Below are 27,499 nucleotides of genomic sequence, written 5' to 3'. Positions count from 1 at the left end.
CGGGGGTAGCATCGCCAGAAGAGCCGGGCTCCGCAGACCGCGCACACACCGCACAAGGGGTTGTTCGCATCGCGCCGCACGCTACCACCCTCGTTTCTCTCCTACGTGACCGTCGCGACCCCGTCAGACGCGACGCGACGTATCGTACAGACATACGAGTGCCGACGGCCGTGCGCGACGTTGCTATCGTTGCTATTATGTAAGGGGACCGTTGGCGTCCAGACTACCGATACTACTTAGGAGCGGCAACGTGTGGACGTACGCATTCGACACGCGAACAGGGGAGAAAATACGCGCTGGAAGGGCGACATGCGAAGAGACGCGCCGCGCCGGCCGCGATCAGATCACACACACTGCGGTTGTCGCAAGGACGTGCGAGGATCGTCGCAGGAATAAGGCGCGCGTGAATTCGACGTGGGAGGATTGGAAGAGGAGCATCGATGGAACTAAAAATCGTACTGCTGATTCACGTCGTGGGTGAGTGTCACGTCCAAGGATTTTTACTTACACGTTTGCAAAGTCCCAGGGCGATACGGTCGACGCGTATCGATACCGTCGCGTCCCCTCCGCTCCTTTTGTCCGTTTGACCTCCGTTTCTTCGAACTTTCTTGCGGGACGTTGCACCGATGCGTCGCCGCCGGTATGGATTAGGTCCATCGTATTCGTTGCCAAGAAGTTTGCGGGCTATTGGCATTTGGAGTTCGATGCCGGAGTCAGGAAATAGTTCCAGTATATTTGCAAAATTTTTATATGCTCCGACTTGCAATACCCCTTCGTTTTATCTGCGCTCTCCTTGTTGGTACCGAGCAAACTGTGCGAACGGAGGAGATAGAAGTGTACAAGTACTGTGGACGAGATCAGAGGCATGAATTTTAAGTATGATTTCATGCACTGGCGACGGGGTTGTTTTATGAAAAGCGTGCGCCGGGCTCTGGTCTCTTTGAGGGGATTGGAACACGATTTAATTTCACTATACACCGACTCTCACGAGTCACGATCCTCACGAGTAATGACAACGGTTTGCACTTTTCTCCCTTACCAATGATTCGATTAACCGCTGACAATGTAGATATAAAAATGTCACCGGGCTCAATTTAGATGTGGGTTAAGTCAATCAAAGATGAGCGCATGAGATCAAAACCGTTTGGATACAATTGCGAAAAATAGAGAGAAAGAATAATTCGTCCGGAATCGACGTTCCCCCGAATTTTTTTAATTTCTCCTGGCTTCGCGTCGCAATCGCATGTGTCGACCGACTCTTCGTTTAGAAATAGAGGAAGACGGGAAAATATGAGTACATGTCATGTGTTACGAGTCAACCTGTATGTATTCTATAATAAATGTCGTATACGACTGAGCAAAAAACACGCACGGACACGATAGACAGCGAAAGGGCAGAGACCATGAAATCGAGAAGAGATAGAAAAGAAAAGAATACGGGCAAATGTCAAACGTCGATATCGTGAAATCGTCAAATGTCGTCATAATATTTGTCCCAGTAACTATTTATTCGGCGAATGCGAATTGAACGGCTCAATTTGAGCTATTTTGCGAGCGAATATTCGTTCGACAAACAACGCGATATCGACCGATGAGAAAAAATTGCTTCTCAGTGAAATGAAAGAGGAAACCGAGTTTTTTTTTAAAGAAGAGGCGGGGACGGAGACGAGGGTGAAGAAGCGGTATCCGGACGGGCCAAAGATAAAGACGTGAATGCGGAACACCGATGCGAGAGAACCAGGAATTCTTATCCATTAGAGCATTGAACCAACGAATACAGGGGCTGGGGTCGGTCCACGACGATCAGACTGACTGCTTTGTGGGGTCACTGCTCTGGCGAAACGGTCGAACACCCGTTCCCACCGATAGAAATTTAATGAATTTGACGAATAATTGTGTCAATGCATAATTGCATCACCGCTGCTTGAACGAACAGTCTGCTCTCATAACCAATTTTCGCTCTCCCCGTATTTCAATCCGTCATACAACAAATCGTCCCGCTGATTTGGCTCGGTTCTCGACTAGGCGTCTCTCGGTAGCTTATTTCATTGCTTCATCGAGTTCCTTCTTTTTCCTCCCGTTCACCTGTTTCACACCGCCGCGCCGCGTCGGCTCCTCCTTTTAACCCCCGGGTCAGGAGAAAACTCGACGGGGTAAACCGTATCAGCCGGTCGTGGCTAATCGAATGTATCTGCCGGTTTTACGAGTTCACGCCTCGGCCAGGAACGGAGAAGCGTACGAGCAACCATTCGGTCTATCCGCCGCGAGAACATCCCTTTTCGTCGAGTCCAGACGTGAAATACGATCGCGCGCGGCGTCGAACCGTCGATTCCATTGTAGCTATTCCATCGGCATCGCTCTCTTTCCTCCTTTTTCTTCCCACTTTTTCCTTTTTATTTCGTTCTCTTATCCGCTCGGCACCGCGGGATTGTTTTCCTCGCCTCTTTTTTCCTCGTATTTCATTGTCCGTGTTTTCTTGCATCCCCCACCCGTTCGCTCCTACTCTTTTTTTTAATCATATCTCGGCGAGCCTCCCCCGATACACATGCACTCGCGGCACACGGTGCATGAAAAATGCGAGTCGGTCCGCCGGAGCGTATCGCACAACTTCGCCGCCCTTCTTTTATTTCTACCTGTTCATTTTCCCCTGCCCGCACGATTGCCGTCCCTTCCTCGGCTTCCTTTCCCTGCTCGCGCGCTCTCCTTTCTTCATCCGACTCCGTACATCAACCGTTTCCCTTCTTCGCGACGTACGTAACTATTCTTTTCCGACCCCCCCGAGGTTAACGAGTCACGACGATTGTCGTCCTTTACACGAGGTATCGCGCGACGCTCTGGTTCCGTGGCCCGGGTCGGCTGAATAACTTCTGAAACCGTGTTGCCCTTCCCACCACCGCGGGGAGCAATTCTTCCGGAGAACGAGCGACCCGATTTATTCAGACACATCCGGTCGCCGCTTCTTATTCCGGTCTTACGCAATCGCCCGATTGCTCGACTCGCTCTCTCGCTCTGCCGAGGAAACAGTCTGTAGCTATACGTACGTATGAGAATAAAACGAAAGAATCCTCCCATTGAAATCACCGCGGTGGTGGAACAGACCACCACGCATTTAATTACTTCCGAGTCTACACCGTTGTCGGAATTAACAACGCAGCAGAGATTCATCGAAACGTTACGACGGTTTAAAGTTGAGGATTGTTAAGGGAAATGTGTACGTCAAACCCGTTAGCTGCCCGTTGTTAGTGCAATATTGAAGTTGAGCAGATTTATCAGTAGATGAATTCACCAGGAATTTATGTAAGTTCATACGAAATATTTAAAGCACGTGTTGTAATATTCAGTGGATGAATCGGGATTTCTATTTTTCTTCGGTTAATATCGGAAAATCTTTTTCTGTATCGATCATTCATGCACAGGACGTGACATAAAGAGTAAGGACGTTGACGAAGAGAGTCTAAGTTGACATTAAATAACTTAGCTCTCGAGTCGAATGGAACAGAGTCTGGATTATTAAAATTGTACACGGCTGAACTCAAGATAGAAATAAGTAAGAGCAGATATTTAATAAATGCAGTCTCGCGACTCGAACTTTGTACAGTAGGAAGACGTACGTCGAAGTCGAGAATAAACTTCGTTTTGAAATCAAAGAAATAACCTCTTGGTATTATTGGAGATTATTAGAACAGCGTACTCGGAGAACAATTTTCCGAACTTCTTAAGGAGTTTTTAAAAACTACTACCTTTGATTGTTATCAGACAATACCGTTTAGTTTCAGTTCTCAAAATACGTGCGATGACAGCCTTTAATAACAGCATTCGTTGCTTACTCGTTTAATATTCATAATTTGCTAGAACGAATCGCTTTATATTTTAAATGTACGTAAACGTTGTCGCGGATAATTTTAATGTCTCAATTCTTCATTTTTATTTAATCGTACACTTTTCCTCTAATACGGTAACGAACATCGTAAGCTTAAAATATTTCTAGCCACGTTCAGGAAGCATCCTTATGGCCCTTTCACATTGCGTTTTCCGCTCCCATATTCTGCCCAAGACGGCGAGCGGAATTCTTGTTCTCAGCATTTAAAAGACGGGCACCCAGTGCCGTAGTAAAAGATGCGAGGTATAGGGAATAGTATGTAAAAGCTGGGAGACGTTCAGGGGACCCAGTCTTCTGTGCATAAGTGAGGGTCAAGAGTACGGATCAGGCCCCTGCTGGAATCTTTTAGTTGCTGGGAACAAGAATTCCGCCCGCCGTTCCGGGCGGAATACGGGAGCGGAAAACGCAGTATGAAGAGGCCATATCACAGGGCCTCTGCCCCCAAGTGTCCCCATTCGAGCGTCTTACCCAAAACTTTCAGCGTAGTAATTTCGTTCTCGAGAGGATGTTAGAGTGGAGTAAACGTAATCCTCGCGACACGGCGGTTCGTCATCTCTCTAATTTGTCTCGCGGTGTTTATCATCCGGACAATCATGGGAGAAGTCTCGGAGGGTGCGTCTCCTCCTCGTTGATGTAACAGCGAAAGATGCGAGTTCTGATTTAAAGTGCTTTCATCCTCTAATTTCATGCGAGACTCGTTGAAATAAATTCAAGACGTTTATTTAAGCGATTGATAGTTAAATGAGTAACACGGTTCACATATCAGATTATAATTAAACTAGTTGTAAATACCTGTGAGCTAAATCATGTGTTAGGAAGTAGAAATAGCTCGTTAATTTGAATACGCGAACTGACATTACTGGGTTATGGTTGGGCAAATAATTTACTCAATTACGGGATTACGGAATTCTCAGAAATAGATTCTTACCGCGTGACTATGATCATCTAATATACTTAAGCGATGCGATATTTTTGCGAGATTCCGTCGTATCTAAATGAAATCATCTGTCGGAGGATAATTAAATTTCGTCCGCTTGTATAGACATTTCATTGATTTTCATAAAATGCACATCCTGAGAAACGGAAAGCGGTGAAATAAAAACTGAATTTAATAAAATTCTTAATTACTGAGAATTGTTAAGTCCTGCTCGGCTCCATTTGGTGAAGACGGTGAAGCGAGGTTCTCCTATTGAACTCTCGTAAGAGCGATTTTTAATTATTTTCCATTCCCTGTTTCACTCATAATGAAGAATGCATATTTTTTCAGTTATTAATTACTTCTTTAATAAATCAGTTTTTCAAAGGAATCAGCAATTTAAAATTTTCGTACACTGTTAAACGCGTCTTAAAAAGTTTTTTAAATTAATTCCATCTTCTAAAAACAATCACGTGTCCAACCTAAACGTTTATCAAAAGCTTCCTTTAAACAGCCTCGTGCCAGCGTCGGAAAGACGATTAAATTACGAAGTCTAGGTGGTTAGACGAGCCGTGGCAAGACAGAGTCGCAAATGAAATTCCGTTGAAGGGAATCCGGCAGAAATCTTAACGACCCACGCTATCTTCTACGGGCAGCGTGGCACGGTGGGCCTGACTCGGATGAGACGGTGCAATTTAAATCTGGACCCCCCGCGACGTCACACGAACCCGGGGACGTTTAAAATGCCTCTGTGTCCGATTAAATCTTAACAATCTAATTTCCCAAGCAGTCGTGCGGCGTTCAATCCGATTCGATGTTCCGGTTTTCGATTCCCACTAGTCCAATGACTATTTTTCATTCTCCTTTTCCGCGTTCTTTTCACTTCTCTCAGGTCTCGCCCGGTACTTCCCTGCTGATTTTCTTGAATTAAGGATTGAATGGGGGAAAGGTGATCGTCGTGCCAACCTCATACGGCAAGTCGGTCCTCTTTGAGAATTGAATCGCAGTTCGTTTCATATAATGCATTTGGCTAATTGGATTAATAAAAGACGTTTGATCTATTATTTTGTCAAGCATCGCGAAATAAAAATGCCAACGTATATTTCGATTCATTTATTCGTCAGAATTTAGCACGTATATACATTAAGGATGTATTGGCTATAATCCGAAAAGTTTATGTACCTTAGAAAAACGCATTTCCTATAATTAAAAGGAAATCAGACGTCGGAAGAATAATGCTAATAATAAATAGGTACGTGCTAAAAAGTATAGAAGGAAATATCTAATTAAGTATTGACGCTGACGAAAAATTTTTTTCTTTTTAAAAAATGCGTTTCTAAAGTGCATAAACTTCTGGGATTGACTGTATAGCCAATACATTCTTAAATTATCGAGAGATCGACATACGATATGAAATACAGAGATTCTGAACTAGATGGTAGTTCCTAGCTCGGGAGGAATCCGGTTTAAGTACTTTGGACTAATCAAAGCGAATCTTCGTTTATCGAAACGTTAATATCAGACGTCTCCGTAAATAATGCATATTCATCCGAACATATGAGTACGGGTTTGCTCTAGATTCGCCCCGGTCCCGCTCTAGATTCCACATACTAGACAAAATTTAGTTGAAATCGATGACTCCTCCACTGCGCAACGTCTCATTGGCGTGGGATTTACAGTGGAACGGGGTACGTAGCTAGCTTTTCTCTCTCTCTCTTTGCACTAAAACAGTTAACTTATACCAGACTAACTTGTCAAACTAATTCCGAAGAATCTGAAAAATCTTAGATACACTGCACTCCGGTTTCGAGACGTTTTAAAAGGAAAGATGTGTCGGAACTTTCTACTTAAACTTGGGATTCAACGTTTTGTAGGAAGCACATAATCAACCAGGGAGGGATGGGGAGAATTCCCTTAATGTATTTAATATGAGACATTAGCTATACGTGTGAAAGTTTAAATGTCAGCGAGTCGATTCCTTCTTGCGTTTTAGGAGAATATGGTACATAAATCATAATTAACAATTTTCTTAGCCAAAAGTGTGAATCGTTATTATACCTCGTTCTAAATATTTTTGAAATTACTTTTCTGTTTTGCGTATAGAGTGGACTGGTTTTTACTCATAAATAAATTAGAATAAAAAGGCTACTTAATTGTTCTTATTATTTAAGAAGAAGTAGAAGTATAAGCATTCGATAGTAAGGGAACTACTAAACGTGTATTTAGAGGCGATATGCCAGAAATGGAATGTATTAATCGGCAAGAAAACGCAATTACCCGATCGCACAAAGGTCCACCGATTTCCAATTGCAGCTTTAAATATAGGTATAGATATCTGCAGAAGAGATTGCGTCTAACTAGTGTGTAGCAGAGTAGGATATTAAATTCCATCGTTGGTAATCAACGAAATTCATTTCGCTCAGTTCATGCGGAGGTCGGTTAGGTATTATTCGTCTGTTGTGCTTTAAGCTGTATTCAAAGTGGCGGATCTGCCCCGGACAGCTCGATCGAAATACGCCTCAGACCCTTTCACGATCTCCACTGATGACAAACATCGGTCTTCCTTTAGTGTTTCACGGGAAACGTTATTCTCGTTCCGCAGTGATCCCCTATGGAACTCAATTATCGCTCCACATCAACCTTTATTGCCACGCTTAGCTTTTGAAATAACAATCGAGAACCAAACAATGTACGGTCCTCTCTCGGACGTACCGATTTTTAGAAACGTGCTCGTTAAAAATGCCAATAAAATCGATCGGGCCACGTGGCTACCATCTTTGTCCCGTTAACCGGTATTCGGAATCCGTACACGATGAAAAATGCAGAGTACGAATGGTGGATACCGTGCATTTTTTCACATGAAATATTTACATTGGAATTTTCATTATTGAGAAGCATCGCTGTGGAGGTCGCAATTATACCCAGAGAAGCGCGGGCGCGTTTTAAAAATGCGGAGCCGGGCGCATTTACCGAATTGCTAGCAAGCAAACCCCAAACGAGCAACTTCAACATGTTTTACAACCGTAATGCAATGAAACGTACAATTTGCTGGCGCAGGTCTGATATGAAACCAGGGTTCGAACTGGAAATTAAAAATTAAAAGGCGAAATCTATTTTCCTTATTTCTCGGCTCCTCACTGACGAGGAAAGGCAGACTCGTAAAATATATACCCGGCATAAATTTCCTGTCGTTAAATGCATCACGGGAACGCGTATACTTATACGAGCTTGCGACCGCCTTCCGTCTTCCTCTTTTTTCCCACCTTTCCTAAGAAGAAAGTTCGAGAATAGTATTCCAACTCGAAACCATCTACTCGAGCTCATTAATTCCGGCTCGAGAGGGCCGACACCTTCTCGGATCGATCCCAACCAGAAAAAGTGGCCCGACGATGACGACGTACAGACAGCTCGTGTGCAAAATATCGAATACAACGACCGTCGTCGTCCCACGTACACGTATACGTAGACACATGAGTACATGTACGCGAACGTCTGTTGCAGGAATTTGCTTCGGCTTCCGAGAGGTGCGGATCCAGATACCAGCGGCCGTGAAGAAAGGTGACTCGGCGATACTGAACTGCTGGTATGACACCGAGGGGGATCCTTTATACGCCGTCAAGTGGTACAAAGGGGGTCGAGAGTTTTATCGCTATGCCCCGAACGAGACCCCGGTCGTCAAGACTTTCCCCATCGGGAACTTGACGGTGAAGGTGAGCCATTCGAGACTTCGCTGCGCGTCCTCCTTCCTTCTTATTGCACGTCCGACCTCGTGAGCCAGAACACCCGCCAGCTGGTGGAAGAATCAAGGCCGAATACCGGAGCAGTTGTTCCACGCTCATTTTCAGGTTTATAGAACGTCTCAATGAGTAGTTGTCCCGACGAATGATGATCCCAGAAGTTAGGGTAGACATTTGACCAGTACCATATTTATTTCTATGTATTAAGCATTCTATAAAAAATTATGGCATTACGAAATTTCTGTCGAAAATCGTCCGAGCAACAGATTATCACGAGACGACGCATTGTGTTTTAAATTAAAGCTTGAAATTTCGAGTCTAAAGAGAATCTTTTAAAAATAAAAAAGTACAATATTCTTAATAAATATCACGAGTTACGAAAGAAGCGATCGTTTTAGAATCGACCTGAGATAAGAAAATACAGTTCATTCGGGAAACTTGAATGACGTTGGATACTTTAACGAGAAGAACGGAGGACGAGGCAACACTCGAGAATTATTAGAAGCTTCTTTTTACGAGCGTGTTTTGGGAAAAAGTTTCGAGTTTCCGGGGAGAAGGAATGGACGTATTATCATGATGTCTTCACGATTATCGTTGAAAATATCGTAAACATTGTTTCCGCGGACGGTAACGAGGGTGCGTTAATGCGGGGATGAAACGAGAATTCTTTTAGTCACGGGTTGAGGTGAGCTGTACATTATTCAAATGATTTTGGTTCCTCTCGCGGCTGACGAAGTGTAATGAGATCGAAGCGACGGCTGGTAGACAAATGGAAGGACGATTATTATTCATCGGTGAATTCGATGGAAATCGGTGGATTAAAAAATTTGTACGACGTCGGGTTCGACGGCATAGAATATGCGCAACCGCGTTGTAGAGGGTGTTTTATGCCGCGCGTTAAACATCAGCGAACTGGAACTCTCTTCGAGGGGAGTAATGGCTTCACGGTCGCCGTCCTATGATCGTACCATCCGAACTTTAATCTCATCGGATTCTATTTTTTCCCTTTTCAACGAGTTCCGACTCTTTTTAAGTTCGGGGGATTAAGTAGATCTCATTTTATCAAACGCGGGAAAATATATATGATTTAGGATGTAAAGTTAAATAAAGTGGAACGTCTCTTTAATCGTCCTTTTAACTACTGGCAATGTTAGTAATCATTAATTTGTCGAAGATTAAAAATTCTCTTTTAACACTTCTTCATCTGAAAGCTGTATTCTTTATGAACTTCACTAAAGTTAGTCCTAATTAGTCTTTTAGTAGCTGAAGAAGATTGGAAAGTTTGTGCGAAAAAAAATTACATTTCCACGGGATTTTCGTCGATGTCGATTATTGACACTCAAAATTTTAGTCGGTTAAACGAGTCGACCGAGTTGAATGCAGTAAAGTAAAAAGTGTTAAATGTGTTACACGTACATATATGATCCAATAATTTATCGTTTAGTTTACAAGTATAATTTTGCGAGCACGTTTTATAAAATTAAGGAACATGACGTGCCCTAAATTCACATCGAATTTGAAATGGCTGGCACATAAGAATTAAATTACTTTATAATAATATGTTCAGACTGTTTTAGCTGTATTAACCCCATCAATTGCTGCTTTCTGCTCGTACTGATTGAAAAAGCAAAATCTGGTGTAAAAAGTGTGTAGGAATTCGAAATACTGTATCGACACACGAATTCCGAGAGCATGTCCACCTTCACAACTGGTCACTCACAAATATTTCCCAATCAATCATATACGTTCAATAACGCTTGTCCGTTTCTTTCGACGAGTTTGATCGACTCGTTAGCCGCCTGTTCCGTGACACGCCACGTGCCACTTTAATCGGTCTGGCATTTTTTCTAAAAGCCACAATAAATGTCCCCCGCTGGAACCCGCTCGGTCGCACCGTCCCGTTGCCCATAAACATACCCCAAGGGGATGAGGAAACCCCAGGTTTTTTTGTATCAACCCTACTAAATCCGCCGGAAGCCGCCGGTTTCCAGCTATTTACCGCGTGCCCCCGTCTACGCCCGTGAATAAATCGTGCGGTGTCGCGAAATTTCGCGTAACCAGCACCCGACGTAGGGCGTAATGTCGCTCGTAAACCGCGCGTAGAGTAGAACCGTTGATTCACGTAAAACCTTGCTCGAGTATTCTAATAATTTTCAAGTCGACGAAAGAATTGGGTTTCTTAATGACAAACGACTTTGTTGATTAATTTTAGCCTGGTGTCGGATGATCCATAGTTTCGTTCATAGATAGAATAGATCAAACGATATTCTACTGTCTCGTCCACTGAAGTATTTCGTAGACCAGATAGGCACTGCTATTATCTCCATCGTATCGGTCCTCCACCTCCAAAAGATCGAATATAATTTTCTTCTATTAATTAATTTGTTTTCAAATACTTCAGGAGTAATCGATTAATTATTTCGTCCATCGTCAAATACTTCTTAACGCGTGGAGTAGAGAAAAAAATTGCACAAGCTCTTTTTTTATCTGGCAACTACAGCTACACATTTATAACAATTGAGTCTGTTTAACTCACGACCTTGTAATGTACAAGATCGGTTTCATCTTTCAAATTAGAGAAATCCAGAATTCCTCGACTATCATTTCAGAAAATTTAATGTTGAGAGTACGATTCGTCGACGATGTAATTAACTATACCTCGTCTTGTAAAGAAAACTCGTAACTTAATGTGTTGACGATTCTCTCGCTTTCTCTAAGTTCACGGAGCGGTAGCGTTGCGCGGTACACCGTTTAAGAACCACTGCTTCAGACTTTTATATCGGATTTACATAATCCAGGGTATAGGAATAGAATTTACATAATCCGCGCTAAGTACGTAACTCGAATATTTCACGGCCCCTTGACTGTCTTAGATTACAGCTGGTTTAAATTACTACTGAGCGTAGTGGAAAGGCGCCGTTCGCCGGTTTCACCGTGTGATACCGGACCGATGATGAGTGGTCCTCGCAATCGATAACAAGCGCGGAAGGAGCTTCGTTGCCGGTCCATTGGACTCGTCTTCCAATCGAGGGACTGCTCGTTTGCCCGGTGACGAAACAATGCGACGAGCTGACCGCTGGCTTTTGTCTTCCGGTCGATTGATCGATGCTCTCGCGGTTATTCCCCCGCTGTTGTCCGTACTTTTTTATTTCTCTTCTCTGGTTTTTTCATACGCACGTATGTACGTAGCTACGGGTCGGTCGGTCGTACCCGTGGCAGAGTCATAAATTTCCCGCTGCCAGGCTCGGCTCGTCCGGCATCGAAGACGACCGAGCGGACGTGATAAAAAGTCGGTCGCGCTCTGCGGTTCTTTCGCTGGCGGAAAGTTAGCTGATTAACAGTGGAACTACCGTGGCAACCGTTGAAATTACCAAGCTCTGATTTCTATGCGGGTTTTGTTCGTTTCATGGTTCTTAACGATTTCGTTTCGCAGCGTTAAGGGGCCAGGGTGGTCACGTGAATCTTTTAACATTTGTCCGACGTTTTTTCCTCTCTTTTCATCGATAACCAGAAAAAAGTAGTGCAGAATGTGAGTTCACACACGTTCGATTCTACGTTTTTATTTCTCAGAGAATCGAGAGGACCTTCGTTTAATACCCCATTTAGTGGGTAACATCGGCATTTTGCCTCGTCGCAGAGTGTGAGAACTGCTGAACAGAAACGAAGTAAAGAATAGACGAATTTCTCAATTCTCTGTTCCTTTGATAGACGATGCTACAGATGTCATATGACTCATTGTCAGTGAATTGCACATCCATTATGGTCGGTAAGAAGAACTGTTTTCTGTTACAGAAGAGCGAAAGCAACGCGACTCAGGTAACCCTGACGAACCTGGAACTGGAGGCAAGTGGTTCGTATAGTTGCGAAGTATCCGCGGACGCTCCTTCCTTTCACACAGACTTCGACGACGCGACCATGAACATCGTCGGTAAGATAACGTGTCCATTAACTCGTTGTTATTATAATACCTTATAATGTACCTATTAACGGAGTGCTTACTGCTAATGGAGATAGAACGGTGCAAAGTTTGTTAGAAAGCTATGATCATCGTTTTTTGTTCCTTTCGTCTCTTATAGTAATGGTTCAGTATACAGTTACCCAAGAAACCACTTGGGATCTACAAGAAAGACACAAAAGCTTATTCTAAAACCTCAATCTTAAATTAAATATCTTTAACTATGAACTGAGCTTCATAATTAGAACCCTGATGAATTCAGTAACGGAACGATCGAATATGTAGAATAATTTGTGTAACAATATTTGAACCCGATAGTCGCAAATGAATCCTAACTAGAATTCGGATTAAAATCCTAGCTAAAAGCTTGCTGTCTTGAAAACACTTTATATTCCAAGTTCCATTGCACAGATTTTCACGAAACGCTAGTTAAATCGAAGCAAGTAGATCCCAGAAATATAATTCTTTAGAAAACGACAAAATCGTTGTTCCTTTAAATATTTTGTCTTGTCATTTTAAAGAAAATCGAGATTGCGCAATGAAACTTTGATCTCTTCATGTGTGCGTGCCAAGTGGATCGGGAATCGTCTTGGGTAGCTATATAAACTGATCCTACGTGTCTTATACTACTGCTGTGAAAAATGGCTAAAGCGGGTGGCGATGCGAATTATATTTTATTTGCCATATTTATTCAATTGAAATGTTCGCCGTCAATAAGAGTACACCGCAAATCCCGTGTATGAACAGATGACAACTGTATTACGTATTGAATGACTACGATAGCGAGCCCGTACGTTCGCTAAGGATGATTTATGTATCGCTGACCACCCACTTTCGCCGTAACACATACAGGAACGAGAAGATTTGTGTCGCGCACGTGTGCACACGTACGTGTACGGCGTATAGACGGCTGCATTAGCGTACCGTGGGGTACTTTTCGAACTCAGAATTAATGCCCAGCCACTGGGTCGTTGGACTTAAGGGCTTACGCGAGTCGATGCGGACCGAAGCGAAGATAATATTGCGGATACGCGTGTAAGAATGAACGAGAATTACGTACCTCGAGAATAGATCTGCCCGCGGGTGCAATTTCTCGCTCCTCCTCTCTTTCTCCTCTCTCGGTCCTCTTCGAAGATCGAACAACGTGCGGGTTAACGAAGTTCTGATACGAAAAGAGTCGAAACGTTTCTCGATTCCTTTGTACGCTGCTCGTCGTAAACTTGACGAACGTCCCATGATGCGTTTCGAACCCGAGAACCGTGCAAAGAACGATCGCAGTTATTATCTCGCTCTGCGGAAACTTGTTAAACGGTGCAATTAAGAGACTAACGAGCGCGACTGTCTATGATGTTTCACAACGAGGAAAATTGTAGGAAAACTAATTAAAGGAAGTTTTCCTGCGAACTGGAAGATGCCGTGTTTTCAATACCACCGCGTATCTTCATCCGTGTCATCGATAAATCGGGAGCATCTTTCCTCGTTTCGCGAGGTCGCACTATCGAGTTTGACAACCGGAATTACCATTTTGATGCGTTCATTTGTACGGGAATTGCCGCTTGTTCGGATATAGAATTACGGTTTAACGAAGGCTTTATCACGTTGTTAAATTTCTCCTCCCACCACTTCGAGCAGGAAAATCGTTCGTAGTCCGAACGGACGTTTTCAAATTGTAAGAAACAGCGGCGGTAGTTGCCGGGATGCTGCGTATCAGAAAATATGATTAAACCAGGCACTGGTAGAGTAAAAGTAAAGCGCGGACAGAGTTTCTACGCGGTCTAAAGACGGTCGACTAAAGCGAAATACGGCTAATGAACTGCAACATTTTCGCTTAATAAGGGAACGAAATGTTCCAACGTACCCCAGTTCCGTGTAACACCGCTGCCGCCGCGGCAGAGGAAAACTTCGCCGCGCGAAATTACTCGATTTTCATAAAGCAATCTGTTTTTGATTCATTAACGCGGAGGCCTGGGAGGCAGCGCGGCTCGGAAAATTCAACCGATCGGCCGCGCGTTTCGCGTTATTCGAGTTTCATCTCGTTATGAATCATCGAATTTTCTCTTTACCTTCGACGCTGATTTTTTCGAACGATTTATTTTATTTATCTCGCGCGCACTCGCGTTAACAAACGGGCGAATCGAATTAGCCCGGTGCGCGTCGTTCGTTCGTCTCTTTCCCGTCGCACAATGCACCGACACGAGCCATTGTGCAAACGCGCAAATGGTCGCGGACCGTTTCGAGGCTGCCGATTGCTTCCAATTTTCCCGTCTGACGTTCGTGACGCTTCGCGGGTTGGCGCTCGAACGGATCAAAACTTGGAAGGCGCGCGCGGTAACAAAACTTTCCCGCGAATCCTTTATTTCCAACAATCCGTGGTCGGGCAGAAAAATTTTCCCGGGCCACGGATGTAATATCTCGGCAAGTTCGGTGAGAAGAAATTTCCCGCCTAGAACTCGTTCCGCGCCGTGCCAATATTTATATTCGAAGTATTTTTATTAAAGAAATACCGAAAGAGGCTTTTGAGAAACTGGCGTGGAGTGCGACACGGCGTTTCAATAATAAACTTCTTGCCCGCCCTTTTTCCTTACGCGTGCTCGCTGCAAAATTACGTGACGCGAAATTTCGTCACAGATGGGAATATGAAATTTTTCACGGTAGAAAGGACGAACTTTGATAGAATATCTTCCTCCCCGTGGCTCGTGTGTCTCTCGAAACGTTTAAAAAGGTGCTCGTTGTCTCTGTCGCGGGCAACACAATCCTGCCGCGCACGTAGTCTAGGCTTCTTCCCTGTTTTTTCAACTTTTAATAAGTCCCAAAAATACTAGACGGACAATAATAAAAAAAGCCGAGGTAAGAGGAAACTTTTTTATCAGCGTTCCCAGCCGAGTAAAGTTTCCCTCTTCGCGTGTTTCGTTTCCCGAGAGCCAGTCACTTGAATTCACTCTGGCAGAACCGGCGAGAAAGGAAAACGGAAGACAGACGTTAAAAAAAGAGGATCAGTACCGGAGAGGCTCTAGCAAATCACGAAAATGATACAAACGAGACAAAGAATGGTACGATAGGTATATACATAGGGGAAAAAGGAGATACACGAATCTATCGCTTAAGGTAGTTGCTATATGTATTAACGAAGAGAAGGCTTAAGAATAAACAGCTGCAAATAGAAGACCTTTTCTTGTTGCTACATCTAAAAAACGGCTGAACTTTTTTCAATGAAATTTTAACTGATATAAGCTTTTGACTGATATCTTACGGCTCATATAATCTTAAGCGATCCCGTCGCGTTGCAGCATCACCGGATGCGAAGTAGGAATTCGCGTGTAAACTATAAGTCTACTTGGTCTACGCGTATATTTTCGTATAACGGGGCGAAAGATATCAAACGCACCGTTCTCGAGCAGCTTCGCCGGAAAATGTTTGGTACGATTGGGGAGAGGGCCTCTAAAAAGGAAGGTATCGGGACAATGCCGTCTCTCTACGAATGCATTATTCCGATATCGAAACGCGAGCGCGAACTGCCAGGCATAAAAGAAGAATTTTTCATCAGTCGCGCCGGCACACGCGAGAGGAGAGCTTTCAGTCTCGGATCGGTTCTATGGAAACGCCGAGCCCGCGCGTTCGTTCGCTGGTTGCTTGGTTGGTTGGTTTTTGGTCGGTGCATCCGGGAATCTTGAAAAGTTTCCCACCCCCCCGGCATCCCGTGTACCGCCGAACGCATCGGCATTCGCGCGTCGGTGTTCGTGCCTGTACACACGTGCACGCGGTAACGTTCGAACATCAAAGCGGGGTTTCGAACATGCTTCGCATACTTCCGGAGCCTCGGTGTGTACCTGACGTCTCTTGTTCCGCAGAATTACCTTCTCAAGGGCCGCAGATAGTCGGGTTAAGCAGGAAATACCAGGTCGGCGGTAAGCTACGTTTGGACTGCACATCCGGACCGAGTAAACCCGCGGCCAATCTCACCTGGTACATCAACGACCAACAAGTACGGTTCAGTATATGAAGATGATCGTGAATAGCGGTTACGAATTTCTCCTTTCCCCCGAGAATCCACTCCTGCCTCTGTCTACCCGCGTTCCACTTTCGTAAGACGTAAACCGACGACGACCCATTCTTGAACTGGAAACGTTCTCCATCGCCTAATGGCAAAGGCTGTGCATTAAGGATACACCGCTGCAGGGCGAGGAACAATTAGAGAATCGTGTCTGAGATTTTGGAGATCGAGTTAATTGTTACGTGTTGTCGAGGGAGCGGCGCAGTTGCGGGGTCCGATTGCTTTAACACGTTCTATTATCCGAGGTTCACGGGCCAAGTCGAGGCGCATTTAGATCCGACGACCGAACGAATCCTCTTTCTTCCCTTAGTGCAGCAAGATTGATGATTGCTTCCTGGACCAATAGCTCTTCCCTCGGTTAATATAAGAACTAAGAGATCGGTACCTACTCTTGACCATTGATCATTGTATCGTGTCAATCGAAAAAGAGACTGCTGCATCTCTGGTGCGCAGCGACTTCCACTGATATTCAGACGTACCTAAAAATGGAGTAAGTTTTTTGCCATTGGATCAAACAGCTTAATTTCTTGTGAGATGTTCGAGAGCTTAGTTGTATAATGTGTCAATAAGATAAATTTCCTTTATCGTGTGAAAATTTTAATAGGCATCTTTTAATTTTCTCCTAACGTTCCAAAGAGAATAGAGTTGTTTGACCTAATATTAAAAAAGTTATGCTATTTCGAAGTGTGTCTGAATATTAATAGGAGTCACTGTACTTTACGATGCAGTAAAACAGATTTAATTTCAAATAATTCTGTACAACTCAATCCTTCTATTGAGTCTTCTATTGAGTCGTATACATTCAAAGCATGTATAAATTCGTAAAGTCTGGTCGATCGTCTAATTAAATGTTAACCTGAAAAGATCTCTTGTTCCCTTTGTATATTTCTGTTCTTTTGATCTAAAAGCAAGTACGTTCACCTGCACGCAGTGAGCTATCGATTTCGCTAGAAAACTCCCTTCTGGTCTATGTGGTTTCATTTTTCGTCTGGATAGAGTGCAATGGAATTAAGAAATTGAAATAAGCGCGTTACAACGTTCGGATATCTCTTCCGCGGTTATTAGACGTCGAAGGATGTTGATTATATTGTACAGAAGCCTTTTCGATTCGGTTTATCTTGATGCGGGCGGAAATTGAACAGGAAAATCGAGTTAGACCTCGGATCCCGGGAAAGCACACGAACCGAATCGCACGTATAGATATGAAACGGGTGTAAATTATGTTAGGTGCCGCGTTAAAGTCGGCTCGACTCTGTTCCACCTTTCCCTCCCGGTTCATAATTTATTCAGGTGTCTACGTTTTTCCGCCGTCGAACCTTTTACGACCAAGAGTAGCTCACGTTTGTGCAGCTGATCAAACCGTAGACCGTCCTCATAATATCAAATATCAAAAAAACGGTCCAACGGACAAATCAATATTCGTCATCGTTTCTCTCAAGTACGAGAAACAGGAACGGAAGCGTGACCCGTATTCCTGGTAAGTCATAATGTTTTATCAGTGTGATGTATTTTTCGCGAAATGTACGATCGAGCTTCTGGACGTCTGCGCTCGAGACGTGTACGCGCGGTGTATTCCTATCGGAACTGAGTGCGGAGATTTGATTTTCCAATGAAACGTTACGCAACGAAACCTCGTAAACCGAATTTTCCTGCGAACATGATGTACGCGTTTCAGGATACGAACGCTGCGCCATAATGGTATAAAAAAAAAAAACACTCGAGAAATAAAAAGTAATCGAAGTTCCTTGGTCGCGTGTAATGACGGACGTTATCAAAACGCTGCCCTGTCGAATCGGTTGTCAATCAATCCGGTGCTGCGCGCGTTTTCATCGATAAAATCATATCGCTGTCCGAGTTACGAGCGATATCACGGTATACTTTTTGTTAGCGTTTTCGAACAGCGGGAATAGTTATTTCCGTTTGCCTTCTGTTCTTCCGAGAACTTTTTCGAACCCCGTTCGAAGTCAGATTATTATTACAGGAGACGTTTAACTTCTTCTTCGAGAGTTAAGAAATGTAAAGAAACAGTTTCCACGATATTTTATTCAGGAAATTGCAGCTAACAACGAGCTCGAGTATTCCCAAAGGGCTCGTTCAAAGTTTGGCCAGCTGCTTACTACAGGTGCTGTTATCCCTCGCAACTCATCTGGATACACGAAAGAACATAAGTGCATTAACTTGGAATTGTACTCGAAACTCCTAATATCCCTGCTTTCGTCTGCTCGCGTGTTCGATATGCACAGTCGTGGAAACGCTTCAGAATTGAATAATTTTTTCAACGTTGAACCAAACAACATTTTCTGTGGGATTCTATAAGACTTGCTTCACTGTGTAATGCGTAAGGAATTTGTTACAAATTTTAAATGTATACCTTGCGCCACAAGGTTCTATCGATGTCATTACTGTATCACAAATGAGTTCTTGAACGTCGTACGAAATCTTATTACACGGAACACTCGAGGCGATTAGTGAATTCCTGCGTTATTCCCGTTTAATCGCCTAAAATTTGTCCTCAAACCCGATCAACGCGTTTCAATTAATTACTGGAAATTCGAGCAAAGACGGTTCTAACCCTTGCAGGATGGATAAACGATTAAAATCATTTTCGTTCCTCTATGTTCCATGCTTTTCAATTGTATTCCCCATGGATTGAACAAAGCCATTATCGTATATCATATGTCGTGAGAAATTCCATTGAGAATATAACGGGAAGATAATTAGAATATTCGATCGAGGGGGACGTTGAAATATTTCACGACCGACGATGCTGTTTCGCGGAATGATTAGAATTATTACATTTATGTCCATCCTCAGCGGGTTAACAGACGCGTTCCCAGGCATTTAATCTGTTCGCAACGAATCTGTCACACGCAGCCGCAGAAGTCGCACGTTCACACGTACAAACCGGTGGTCACGAACGGGTCAGCGGGGCAGATCTCCCAAATCGGGCTTCAGTTTCTCGTTACGCACGATCATTTCATCGGCGGCAAGATGAAGATCAGGTGCAGCGCGTCGATATACGACATTTACTGGCAGAGCAGCGAGGTCAGCACCGAGGAGGACAGGCCCAGGGTGATCCACTATGAACCGGCGGCTACCATAGTCGGTATCAACTATCTCCAGCCGCCGCCGAACTTTCAGACCGGTCAGAAGAAACCAGACGGCCATGTCGGAGTGAAAGGTAATATTACATTCGTGTTCTATCAGATTTATTTGGACCGGTGTTTGGGTCAAATATTTAGTATTAAAACAGAAAACGTTTTTAATATCGGATCAAACGGGTTCATTTTCTTCAGGAGTTTCTGAAGAGACCTGGTTTACAGTTTGGAAAAATATAAAAAAGAATTCGATTTTTTTTAAAGTTTCACACTGGTAAGGCCCCTTAAAGGTATTAAATAATTCATAGTAACAGAAAGATTAATCCAAATATCACATTTGGTCCTGTCATTCATATAGACATTTGCAATGGTCTTACGATATAATATATTTTCGTTGAGATTGAGAACTCGAATCAATTTGTCCTACTTTCTACGTATGAAATTTACCATTCACAGTGTCGAAACGTATATTAATCATTGAAATTAATTAATCAGCCTGTATTTCCATGACATGTTATTTACAACTATATATTTATGCGAAGAGGGTAATATATTTTCGTTTGCATAAATTGTACCGACACGTTTCCGTTTTCCGTTTGTACGGGTTTCCGTTTCTCAATTAGTGCGAGCAATTACTTATGAACGACATTCCGCGGTAATGGTTCAAAGGTTACCGACGGAATCCAAATAGGCGAGGGTCCCATTTTCAGGGAAGGTAAAAATACCGGACGTCCTTTAAATGTAGTTAGAAACAAAGAAAAAACGAGGCTGCCGGGCTTTCATTAAAAGCGTTCGTCATTGATCGTCCGCGAACGGAAACGCGGCGCATTACGATTTGAAAATGGTTGACAATTTCTCTGCTCGTATGAATAGCGTCGACATTTTAACCGAGTACTTTGTACCCGACGAAATCTCCTTTCGACGCGTTAACGTGCCGGCACAGAGTCCGAGTCGGTTCTGATTAAACTGGCTAATCGAAATTTCTAATTACGATTCTTTTCAACCGTTTCATCCCGCGCTTCTCTTTTTACCCCATGGGGTAAACAAGCGTCCGGGACAGTGACCTCGAGCATCCGTTTGTTTGTCCATAGCCGCGGTTCAGATAATCCGACCGGCCGAATTATCCTGGTTAACGTCAAATAGCTCGGCGCACCATCGAATAATTCGTTTCACGCCGACTAATCCCGAGGCTGCGGCAAAGATAATTCCAGCCGCGTTCCAGGATTATTTGCCGCGGCTTCGGATTATTTGGCGTCGAATGAGCCGACACGAAGTTGCTGCAACGGCTACAAACAACGACCGATATCGCCTGATGAATGACAACGGAGGAAAAAAGCGGATAAACGCAAATCGACAGACAGATGAAAAAAAACAAAGAGAGAGAGAGAGAGAGAGAGAGAGAGAGAGAGAGAGAGAGAGACGTGCACGTGGTGTACGAATATCCGTTCCCTCGGATCACGTTACACACTTTGTTATATGTATGTATATAATAACCGCGATGGTCACAATTCAATCGGAATCGTATCAAAAGAAAGGAGGAAAAAGTGAATTCGTCGATCGCGAGGGCCCGGCAAAAACTTCGTTTCACTGTTTGAGTTAGCCGTTTGCCTCGTTACCGTCAGAGCCTTCGTTCCACGTTACCCGTTTCCGCTCGACCGTTTTCTTTAGCGGATCAAAGTAAGTTATCAGATAAATGAAATATTTGCTCGTTAGAGAATCGAATTCGTTTCCGGGAATCGAAGTCCCACTCCCGTGCGGCTTCCGTCACTTCCGTCTGTTCGAGCGGGGTGCGGCGGAGGTGGCGGAGGCCACAGAGATTTGCGGACGAATTAAACCGCGACGTCATCGCATGGGCAATTGCCGCGACAAATAGCATTAATATCCGAACATTTGTCCCGCGAGTGCCGCGCACGCCAAAGTGCTTGTAACAAAGTGTAACTATAATATAATGTAATAGTAAAAGCACCGGGAGTTATTAACGATAATTAATTGCGAAGCACGCGCAGTGCTGTCGGTGCGCGCCTGGTTATTTTATTTACTCGCTCGCTCCGGGTTCATAGAGGATCGCGTCATTTTCGATCTCGGCGCCTCGGCGTTCGCCTTTAAATTCGCTAAATTAACCAGGGACAAACGAGCATTGTAAAACGTGGTAATACGCGCGATTAACCGGTGTCATAATTAGGCGCGGTTTGCGCGAGAGAAATATGATGGAACAGGGGAAAGCCGATGAAAACCGAGAGAGAGAGAGAGAGAGAGGATGCGAGAGCTCCGCGTTGCGTTACGACGACGACGACGACGCGGTCACGGTTCGCTCGCGACTCGTTTGAACGTTATTCGGTGGCTCGGAGCGTGACCGGTTAGACAGAAGCCGAGTTAGTTAATTCACTTCGCGGAGCATTGAATAATATTTGATCGAAGACCGTGACTGGACCGAAACTGCCGATGTAAATCAAGTCGTACGGGCTCGCCCCGTGGGGGGTTAATTAGCGGCTGGAGCGTAGTCACCGGGTGATCGAGGGTCGAAAAACCGAAAATTATTTTCTGCCCGAACGTCCCGTTATTTAGTATCTCCGTGCGCTCGCGTCGAGTCGAATTGGAAAAGCGAATTCACCGAAAAACACGAAAGAGAGACACGGGCATTTTTATTCCCAGTATCGTAGGAAGTTTGTCATCCATCATCGACGGAGGGGAGTGGGTCGCGATCGAAATTCTATGACCTACATATCCGGAGACTGCTATTAAAGCATAAGCGGTCCCTCGATCTGAATTTTTTTGCCTTATTATGTCCCGGGAATCGCGGTTTTATTACTTTCAATTCCCGCGCTCAGCGCCGACGCCGCTGACTACAACGGGGATATATTAGCATGGAGAATGGCGCGAATTAATTCGGAAAGTTTCGCGCGAAGGAGATCTACCATCTGTAGTAAGGCTCGGGACAATAATCATTCTCGACCCGTTTTTGATTGCGTTAGTTCGTCCTCTACGGAGATAAGACTTGAAAATAATAGTGAGTATACCTATTTGTAAAGCAAACTACGTCATTAGGAATAATTATTAAGTTGAAAGAGAGTGGAAATATATTTTTAACGTGACAGGGCTCGTGAGAGATTTTTGCTCTAAAATATTAAGTAGTCAATTCTTTCAAAATTCACGCCCTACGTTTCACGCATTTCTCAACATTTTTCAAGTTTGATGAGTCATAGGTTCGGTGTTACTCATATAAATATTTTTTCTAAATCATCCATTAAAGACGCGGCTAGATAGTTTTAAGAAATCGGTCAGTGAAATAATGAAAGATAACCCATGCAGATTTAAGGCTGCAGCCGGTCGGTGTTATTCTCTGTTTCCAGTTCTCGGTTCGTCCAGGTCTGATGCGAGGCTGCCGTCGCCGAGATTGATCCTGGGCCTGTTCGTCTCGCTACTGATCGCCATTCGTTAACTATAACGCATTGAAACTACGCGCGCTTTGGAGCTGTTTATATAAATAAAAATCGACGTGCTTGTAAACAGAAACGAAATAAAAGGCCAGGCCGCTTCGCGCGAGAGAATTGATCGTCCTCCGGCTTGAGGCCATTTTCCTGGACCAGTGCGCGAGAGGAGCCGGCGGCCGAGACCGAAGGGGACGGGACGAGGCGAGATATGAAAGGGACGAAATCGGTTCTGGCCTGAAAAGAGGGCAACGAGGAGCCGCAGAAGGACAATGGACAGGGAAAACTCTCGCGGGTGGATCGCGGGTTACCGGAAATGGCCGTTGCGCCGCCGTTAAATCTTGTTTACGGCGATGATCAACGAGCGACGCAGGGTTGCTGTAAGGGTTGGCCCGCCGCGTGCAAAATCGGAGAAGAAACGACGATCCGAATCGACGAGAGAGAGAAAGAGAGAGAGAGAGAGAGAGAGAGAGAGTATCCGTGGAATATTTTATTATTAGACTACCGTACCATTTGCTTCCTTTCTGGCGGAGGTCATGTGTTTCGCAATGTGTAGACGTTAGGTATAATAGGTACTGCTGTATAGTACGTTCATGGTGCATCGGGTTCTTTCGAGACGAGAAAATGAGTAGTTCTCTTCTTTTGGTACTTTTATAAAACTCGAGGAAAGACTAAATGAAAACGTAGCGTGGATGTATATATATGTATACATGTATATTCTATACATATATCTGTGTGTATTACCTCTCACTGCCTCTAACTCCATGTGTATATCTCTTTATTCGTGTTTTTCGATTTTTATTTAAAGAGAGAGAGAGAGAGAGAGAGAGAGAGAGAGAGAGAGAGAGAACATGGTTCGATGATTTCGCGCGGTTCACCTAAACGACAAAAATGAAAAACGTGTGCGAGGAGATGTACCTGATTGAGAATTGGATGATCGACGAGTCACTTTGCGTTTCGCTACTGCTGTAACCGAGTATTCTTGTAAGGCGGTTACGAGCGCCGAAAAATTCTGGTGCGTTTCGATGTAAAAATGAAAAACAGGAGGGGAGAAAACTAGTATCATTTGTCTGTCCAAGAGTACACGCGATTCCGAAGCTCATGAACAGAATTGGGTTATTAAATTAATGCCACTTGCCACGTTCGGTTCAACACGTTTTTCCCTCCCTTGACAGATTCGTTAATCGCGTTTCACATTCGGTAATGTAACGAATAATAAAATTGATCCGCGCAGTCACGTTCTGTTTACGATGACTACAGGGTGTTTCAGCTAAAATGGGCTGTTATGTTTGAATATTTCCTCAGCGACAAGTAAATTAACAGGATACTCCTTCGAAACCATTTAAATCATATTACGAAGTTTTCTCATAAAAAACAGAATAGGTGGCTTCTTTTAGCTGAGACTCTGTATATCAAGCTTACGATTCTCCCCCGTTCTGGTTCCGGTGCACGGAATTTCCTGCTCACGCCGCGCCGGTTACATTGTACGCCTCGATACGTACTCGGAGGAATCTCGAGCAAGAACACCACTGAGAGTTTGCCGATCGAAACGGTCTACATGTATATTTACTTATTTATTTTCTTATAAACGCGTATCGTTTCGCGACTAACGGCATGCCGAACGATCCGTCGAAGGGAGACGACGACGAGCGAAACGAGAAAGTCATGTATTGTAATAATGTACCTATATTACGTATTAACGAGCGGTGTGTGCTAGTATTAGTTTACGAATTATTGATTAAGAATCGCAACGACTGAATAATACTCTTACATGATTTTCTAATTGTAATAAATATTTTTGAAAACCGTCATCCGTTTCTATGTAGCTAAAGAATACAGAAGGGAACACGAGCGGAGAACGCGTGTTTCGTTCGAGCGTTAGCCAAAATGAGAATTATGAAAATTGTGGTGAGAACGGATCGAGAGAAAACTGAGAGTGTTGTAATTAATATTTTCGTGCGTTCTACGAGGAGGGAGGGGCGCGGAACATGCCCGAGAACATAGTATCGCGTGTGCGCAGCATAGTCTCTCACGGTTATTTGTGTAATAGTAACGCTAGTCAGATTTTTGCCAATCCTTTGGTATCGATGCTCGTTATGTTCCTCAGCTTGTCACGATACGAAAGAATATTTATGATAATAATAATGATATGATTGCAAACATCGCCTCGTTTCATACCATCACCATATTCATTTCACCTTAACATTTTTGTTCACCACGGAAAGAAAGTTCTCCCATCAAAGAACATGGCCGAGCTTAAAGTATTCATGATCTTATAAAAGCGCAATTTGAATTTCCATCTATCGATATCCTTCGAAATTGGAGACATTCGCGACAAGAAAAATAGCCAGCTCGAAGATACAGTTACTTAACCTGCCCTTTTAAATTCACATCCGGAACAGCGCGCTATAATCCCCAACGACTGTTCATGAAAATTCAACTTCAGTCAATTACTCCGCGCTCGAATTAATCGCAGCTCTACAGACCAGTCCGACGGTTTATGGGGCAATTTTAAGCAGCAATTTCTGCTCGCTTTTAAAACGCGGTAAATTAACGAATCGCCTCTCGCCAGCTTCCGAACGAACGTACCGGCAATAAATATTTCACTAAACGCGCAGCGATTCGAATCGCGTTATCAAAGTTATTACTCCATTTGTTTCCGTATCAGCGGCGACAATGCCGAGGAAATAATAGAATTACTCGTCTCGCGGGGTTACGGGATGCGACTCGATCGTGACGGTCGTGCGCGTGCCGCGCACGCCTAAACGCGACTTTGGTTCCCCTGTTAAGCCCACGAAGATGTGCCATTCGCAACCGGCAAATCCGTTTATTCTTTCAAATCCGAAATCCGATATCCTGTTGGAGAGGGCACGCTCGCGATTTTACTTACACGAAAGGCTTATACGATTACACCGTCGCTCCCTCTTTTTGCATCGTCCGACGTTCCGAAGATCGACGCTCCCAAAAAAAGGCTGTTCACTCGCTGCGAGTACAGTCATTTCTCATCTAAAGGAGACTATCGCGTTGTACGTAGTACAATGAGATGGAGAGTCACGTATTTTTTATTTAGAGGGAATCGAAGATCACTATGTAAATTATATGATTCATGGACGATTCACGGAGATCAATGCGTACTCTTAAATTAATCCTATTTAGTATTCAGGTCGAAAGCAATTCAGTGCAGTTTGGAATAAGAACCTCTTTTCCTTCGGGGAAATTTACGTATCGTTATTTTTAACAAGTTTTACGGATTACCAATAACATCGAATTTATTTATTCAAAACTTTAGATATTTTACTTCCTTCCGCTATTTACAAGGGTTTTCACTCCTTTCATGTACACGGTCGAGAAAACCGTCAAATATTTTTGTGAGAACTGAGGTAAACGTTCCAATTTCCACTCACTGGCTTATTTTTCTATAATTCTAAGATAACATATAAAATCATAGAGAAATACGTCAGCGAGTAGAAATTGGGACGTTCACCTTAGGTCTCTGCCTTTCATCGAAATCGGAGAAGATCAGTTCGGTTACTTCCCTCCGTGAAACTAGTAGTATAGCCAGTAACTAGTCAGACGGACAACCAGATATTTTAATAGATATTAGTGATCACTAAAAAAATCACTGATTACTAAAGAAATATATTAAAAGAGATATCAATTCACATATTAACGATCTTATCATCTCGCATTGAACTGTGTTTTTCTTAACAAGGCATACTCATACGTCGATTATTCGTGGATATGCTCGGCATCTTTGAATAATTGAACCATGCTCGAAATTACGGTTGGAATGTTCCTTTCGATTAGAATTCATTGGTTTGCGTTCACGTTCAACACGGTGGAACGGCGATTGAAAACGTAGCAGTGACAGCGAATGGATGAATAAACAGCATCCAAAGTTTCTTGTTCACTAACCGCATTACAAGTAGACCGATTCGGTGGTTCCTGTTCAACTGTAACTACCACGGACATTTGTTATTTTAGTTGAAATAAAAATGGTGCACACTTGTGTGTTCGAAGGTGCTACTTTCCTGTTTCACTTCTCATTCCTTTGACCTCGTCAAAAATCGATTGCTCGTATTTATTTTTCCAACTAACTTTTTATTGCTACTATTTTTAACACCAGATAAGCGACGATAGTAATTGTGCTTAAGCTATTTTGGTACGCGATACAATTAAAGCGCGACGCAAAATCGTTGCCTGTTCAAACAGATAAAAGATTCAGGTATTTACATTTCGTTCAATGCGGCACCGGTGAAATAATCACGGGACGCATTGGGTCTAGCGTAAATTCTGTTAAGGCAATCAATTAAATGAATGATTCAATTACACGATCAAAACTCGTGGCACACTTAAACAATTCAAGAGGAATATCGACGGGTCTTCTCGTCATTAATCAACGTCCAATAAAAATCGTCGAGAGAGAAGAACGAA

At 43.6% G+C, this 27,499-nt stretch overlaps 1 protein-coding gene across 1 annotated transcript; it reads left to right on the top strand.

The window, feature by feature from the left end:
* Positions 1 to 27,091, top strand: LOC108626212 (uncharacterized). Its single transcript, XM_018026773.2, has 6 exons — positions 1 to 477; positions 8,298 to 8,506; positions 12,326 to 12,461; positions 16,337 to 16,470; positions 19,414 to 19,720; positions 22,988 to 27,091. Exons 1-6 carry the CDS (start codon positions 441 to 443, stop codon positions 23,074 to 23,076), a joined length of 912 nt encoding a protein of 303 aa, XP_017882262.1. The 5' UTR covers positions 1 to 440; the 3' UTR covers positions 23,077 to 27,091.
* The last annotated feature ends 408 nt before the right edge of the window (positions 27,092 to 27,499 follow it).

This window comes from Ceratina calcarata, unplaced genomic scaffold (assembly GCF_001652005.2).
Source record: "Ceratina calcarata isolate Rehan_Ccalc_2016 unplaced genomic scaffold, ASM165200v1 scaffold39.2, whole genome shotgun sequence".
Classification (NCBI taxonomy): domain Eukaryota; kingdom Metazoa; phylum Arthropoda; class Insecta; order Hymenoptera; family Apidae; genus Ceratina; species Ceratina calcarata.
The sequence above is the reverse complement of the archived record's forward strand: the minus strand, read 5'-3'. Positions and strand labels throughout refer to the sequence as shown.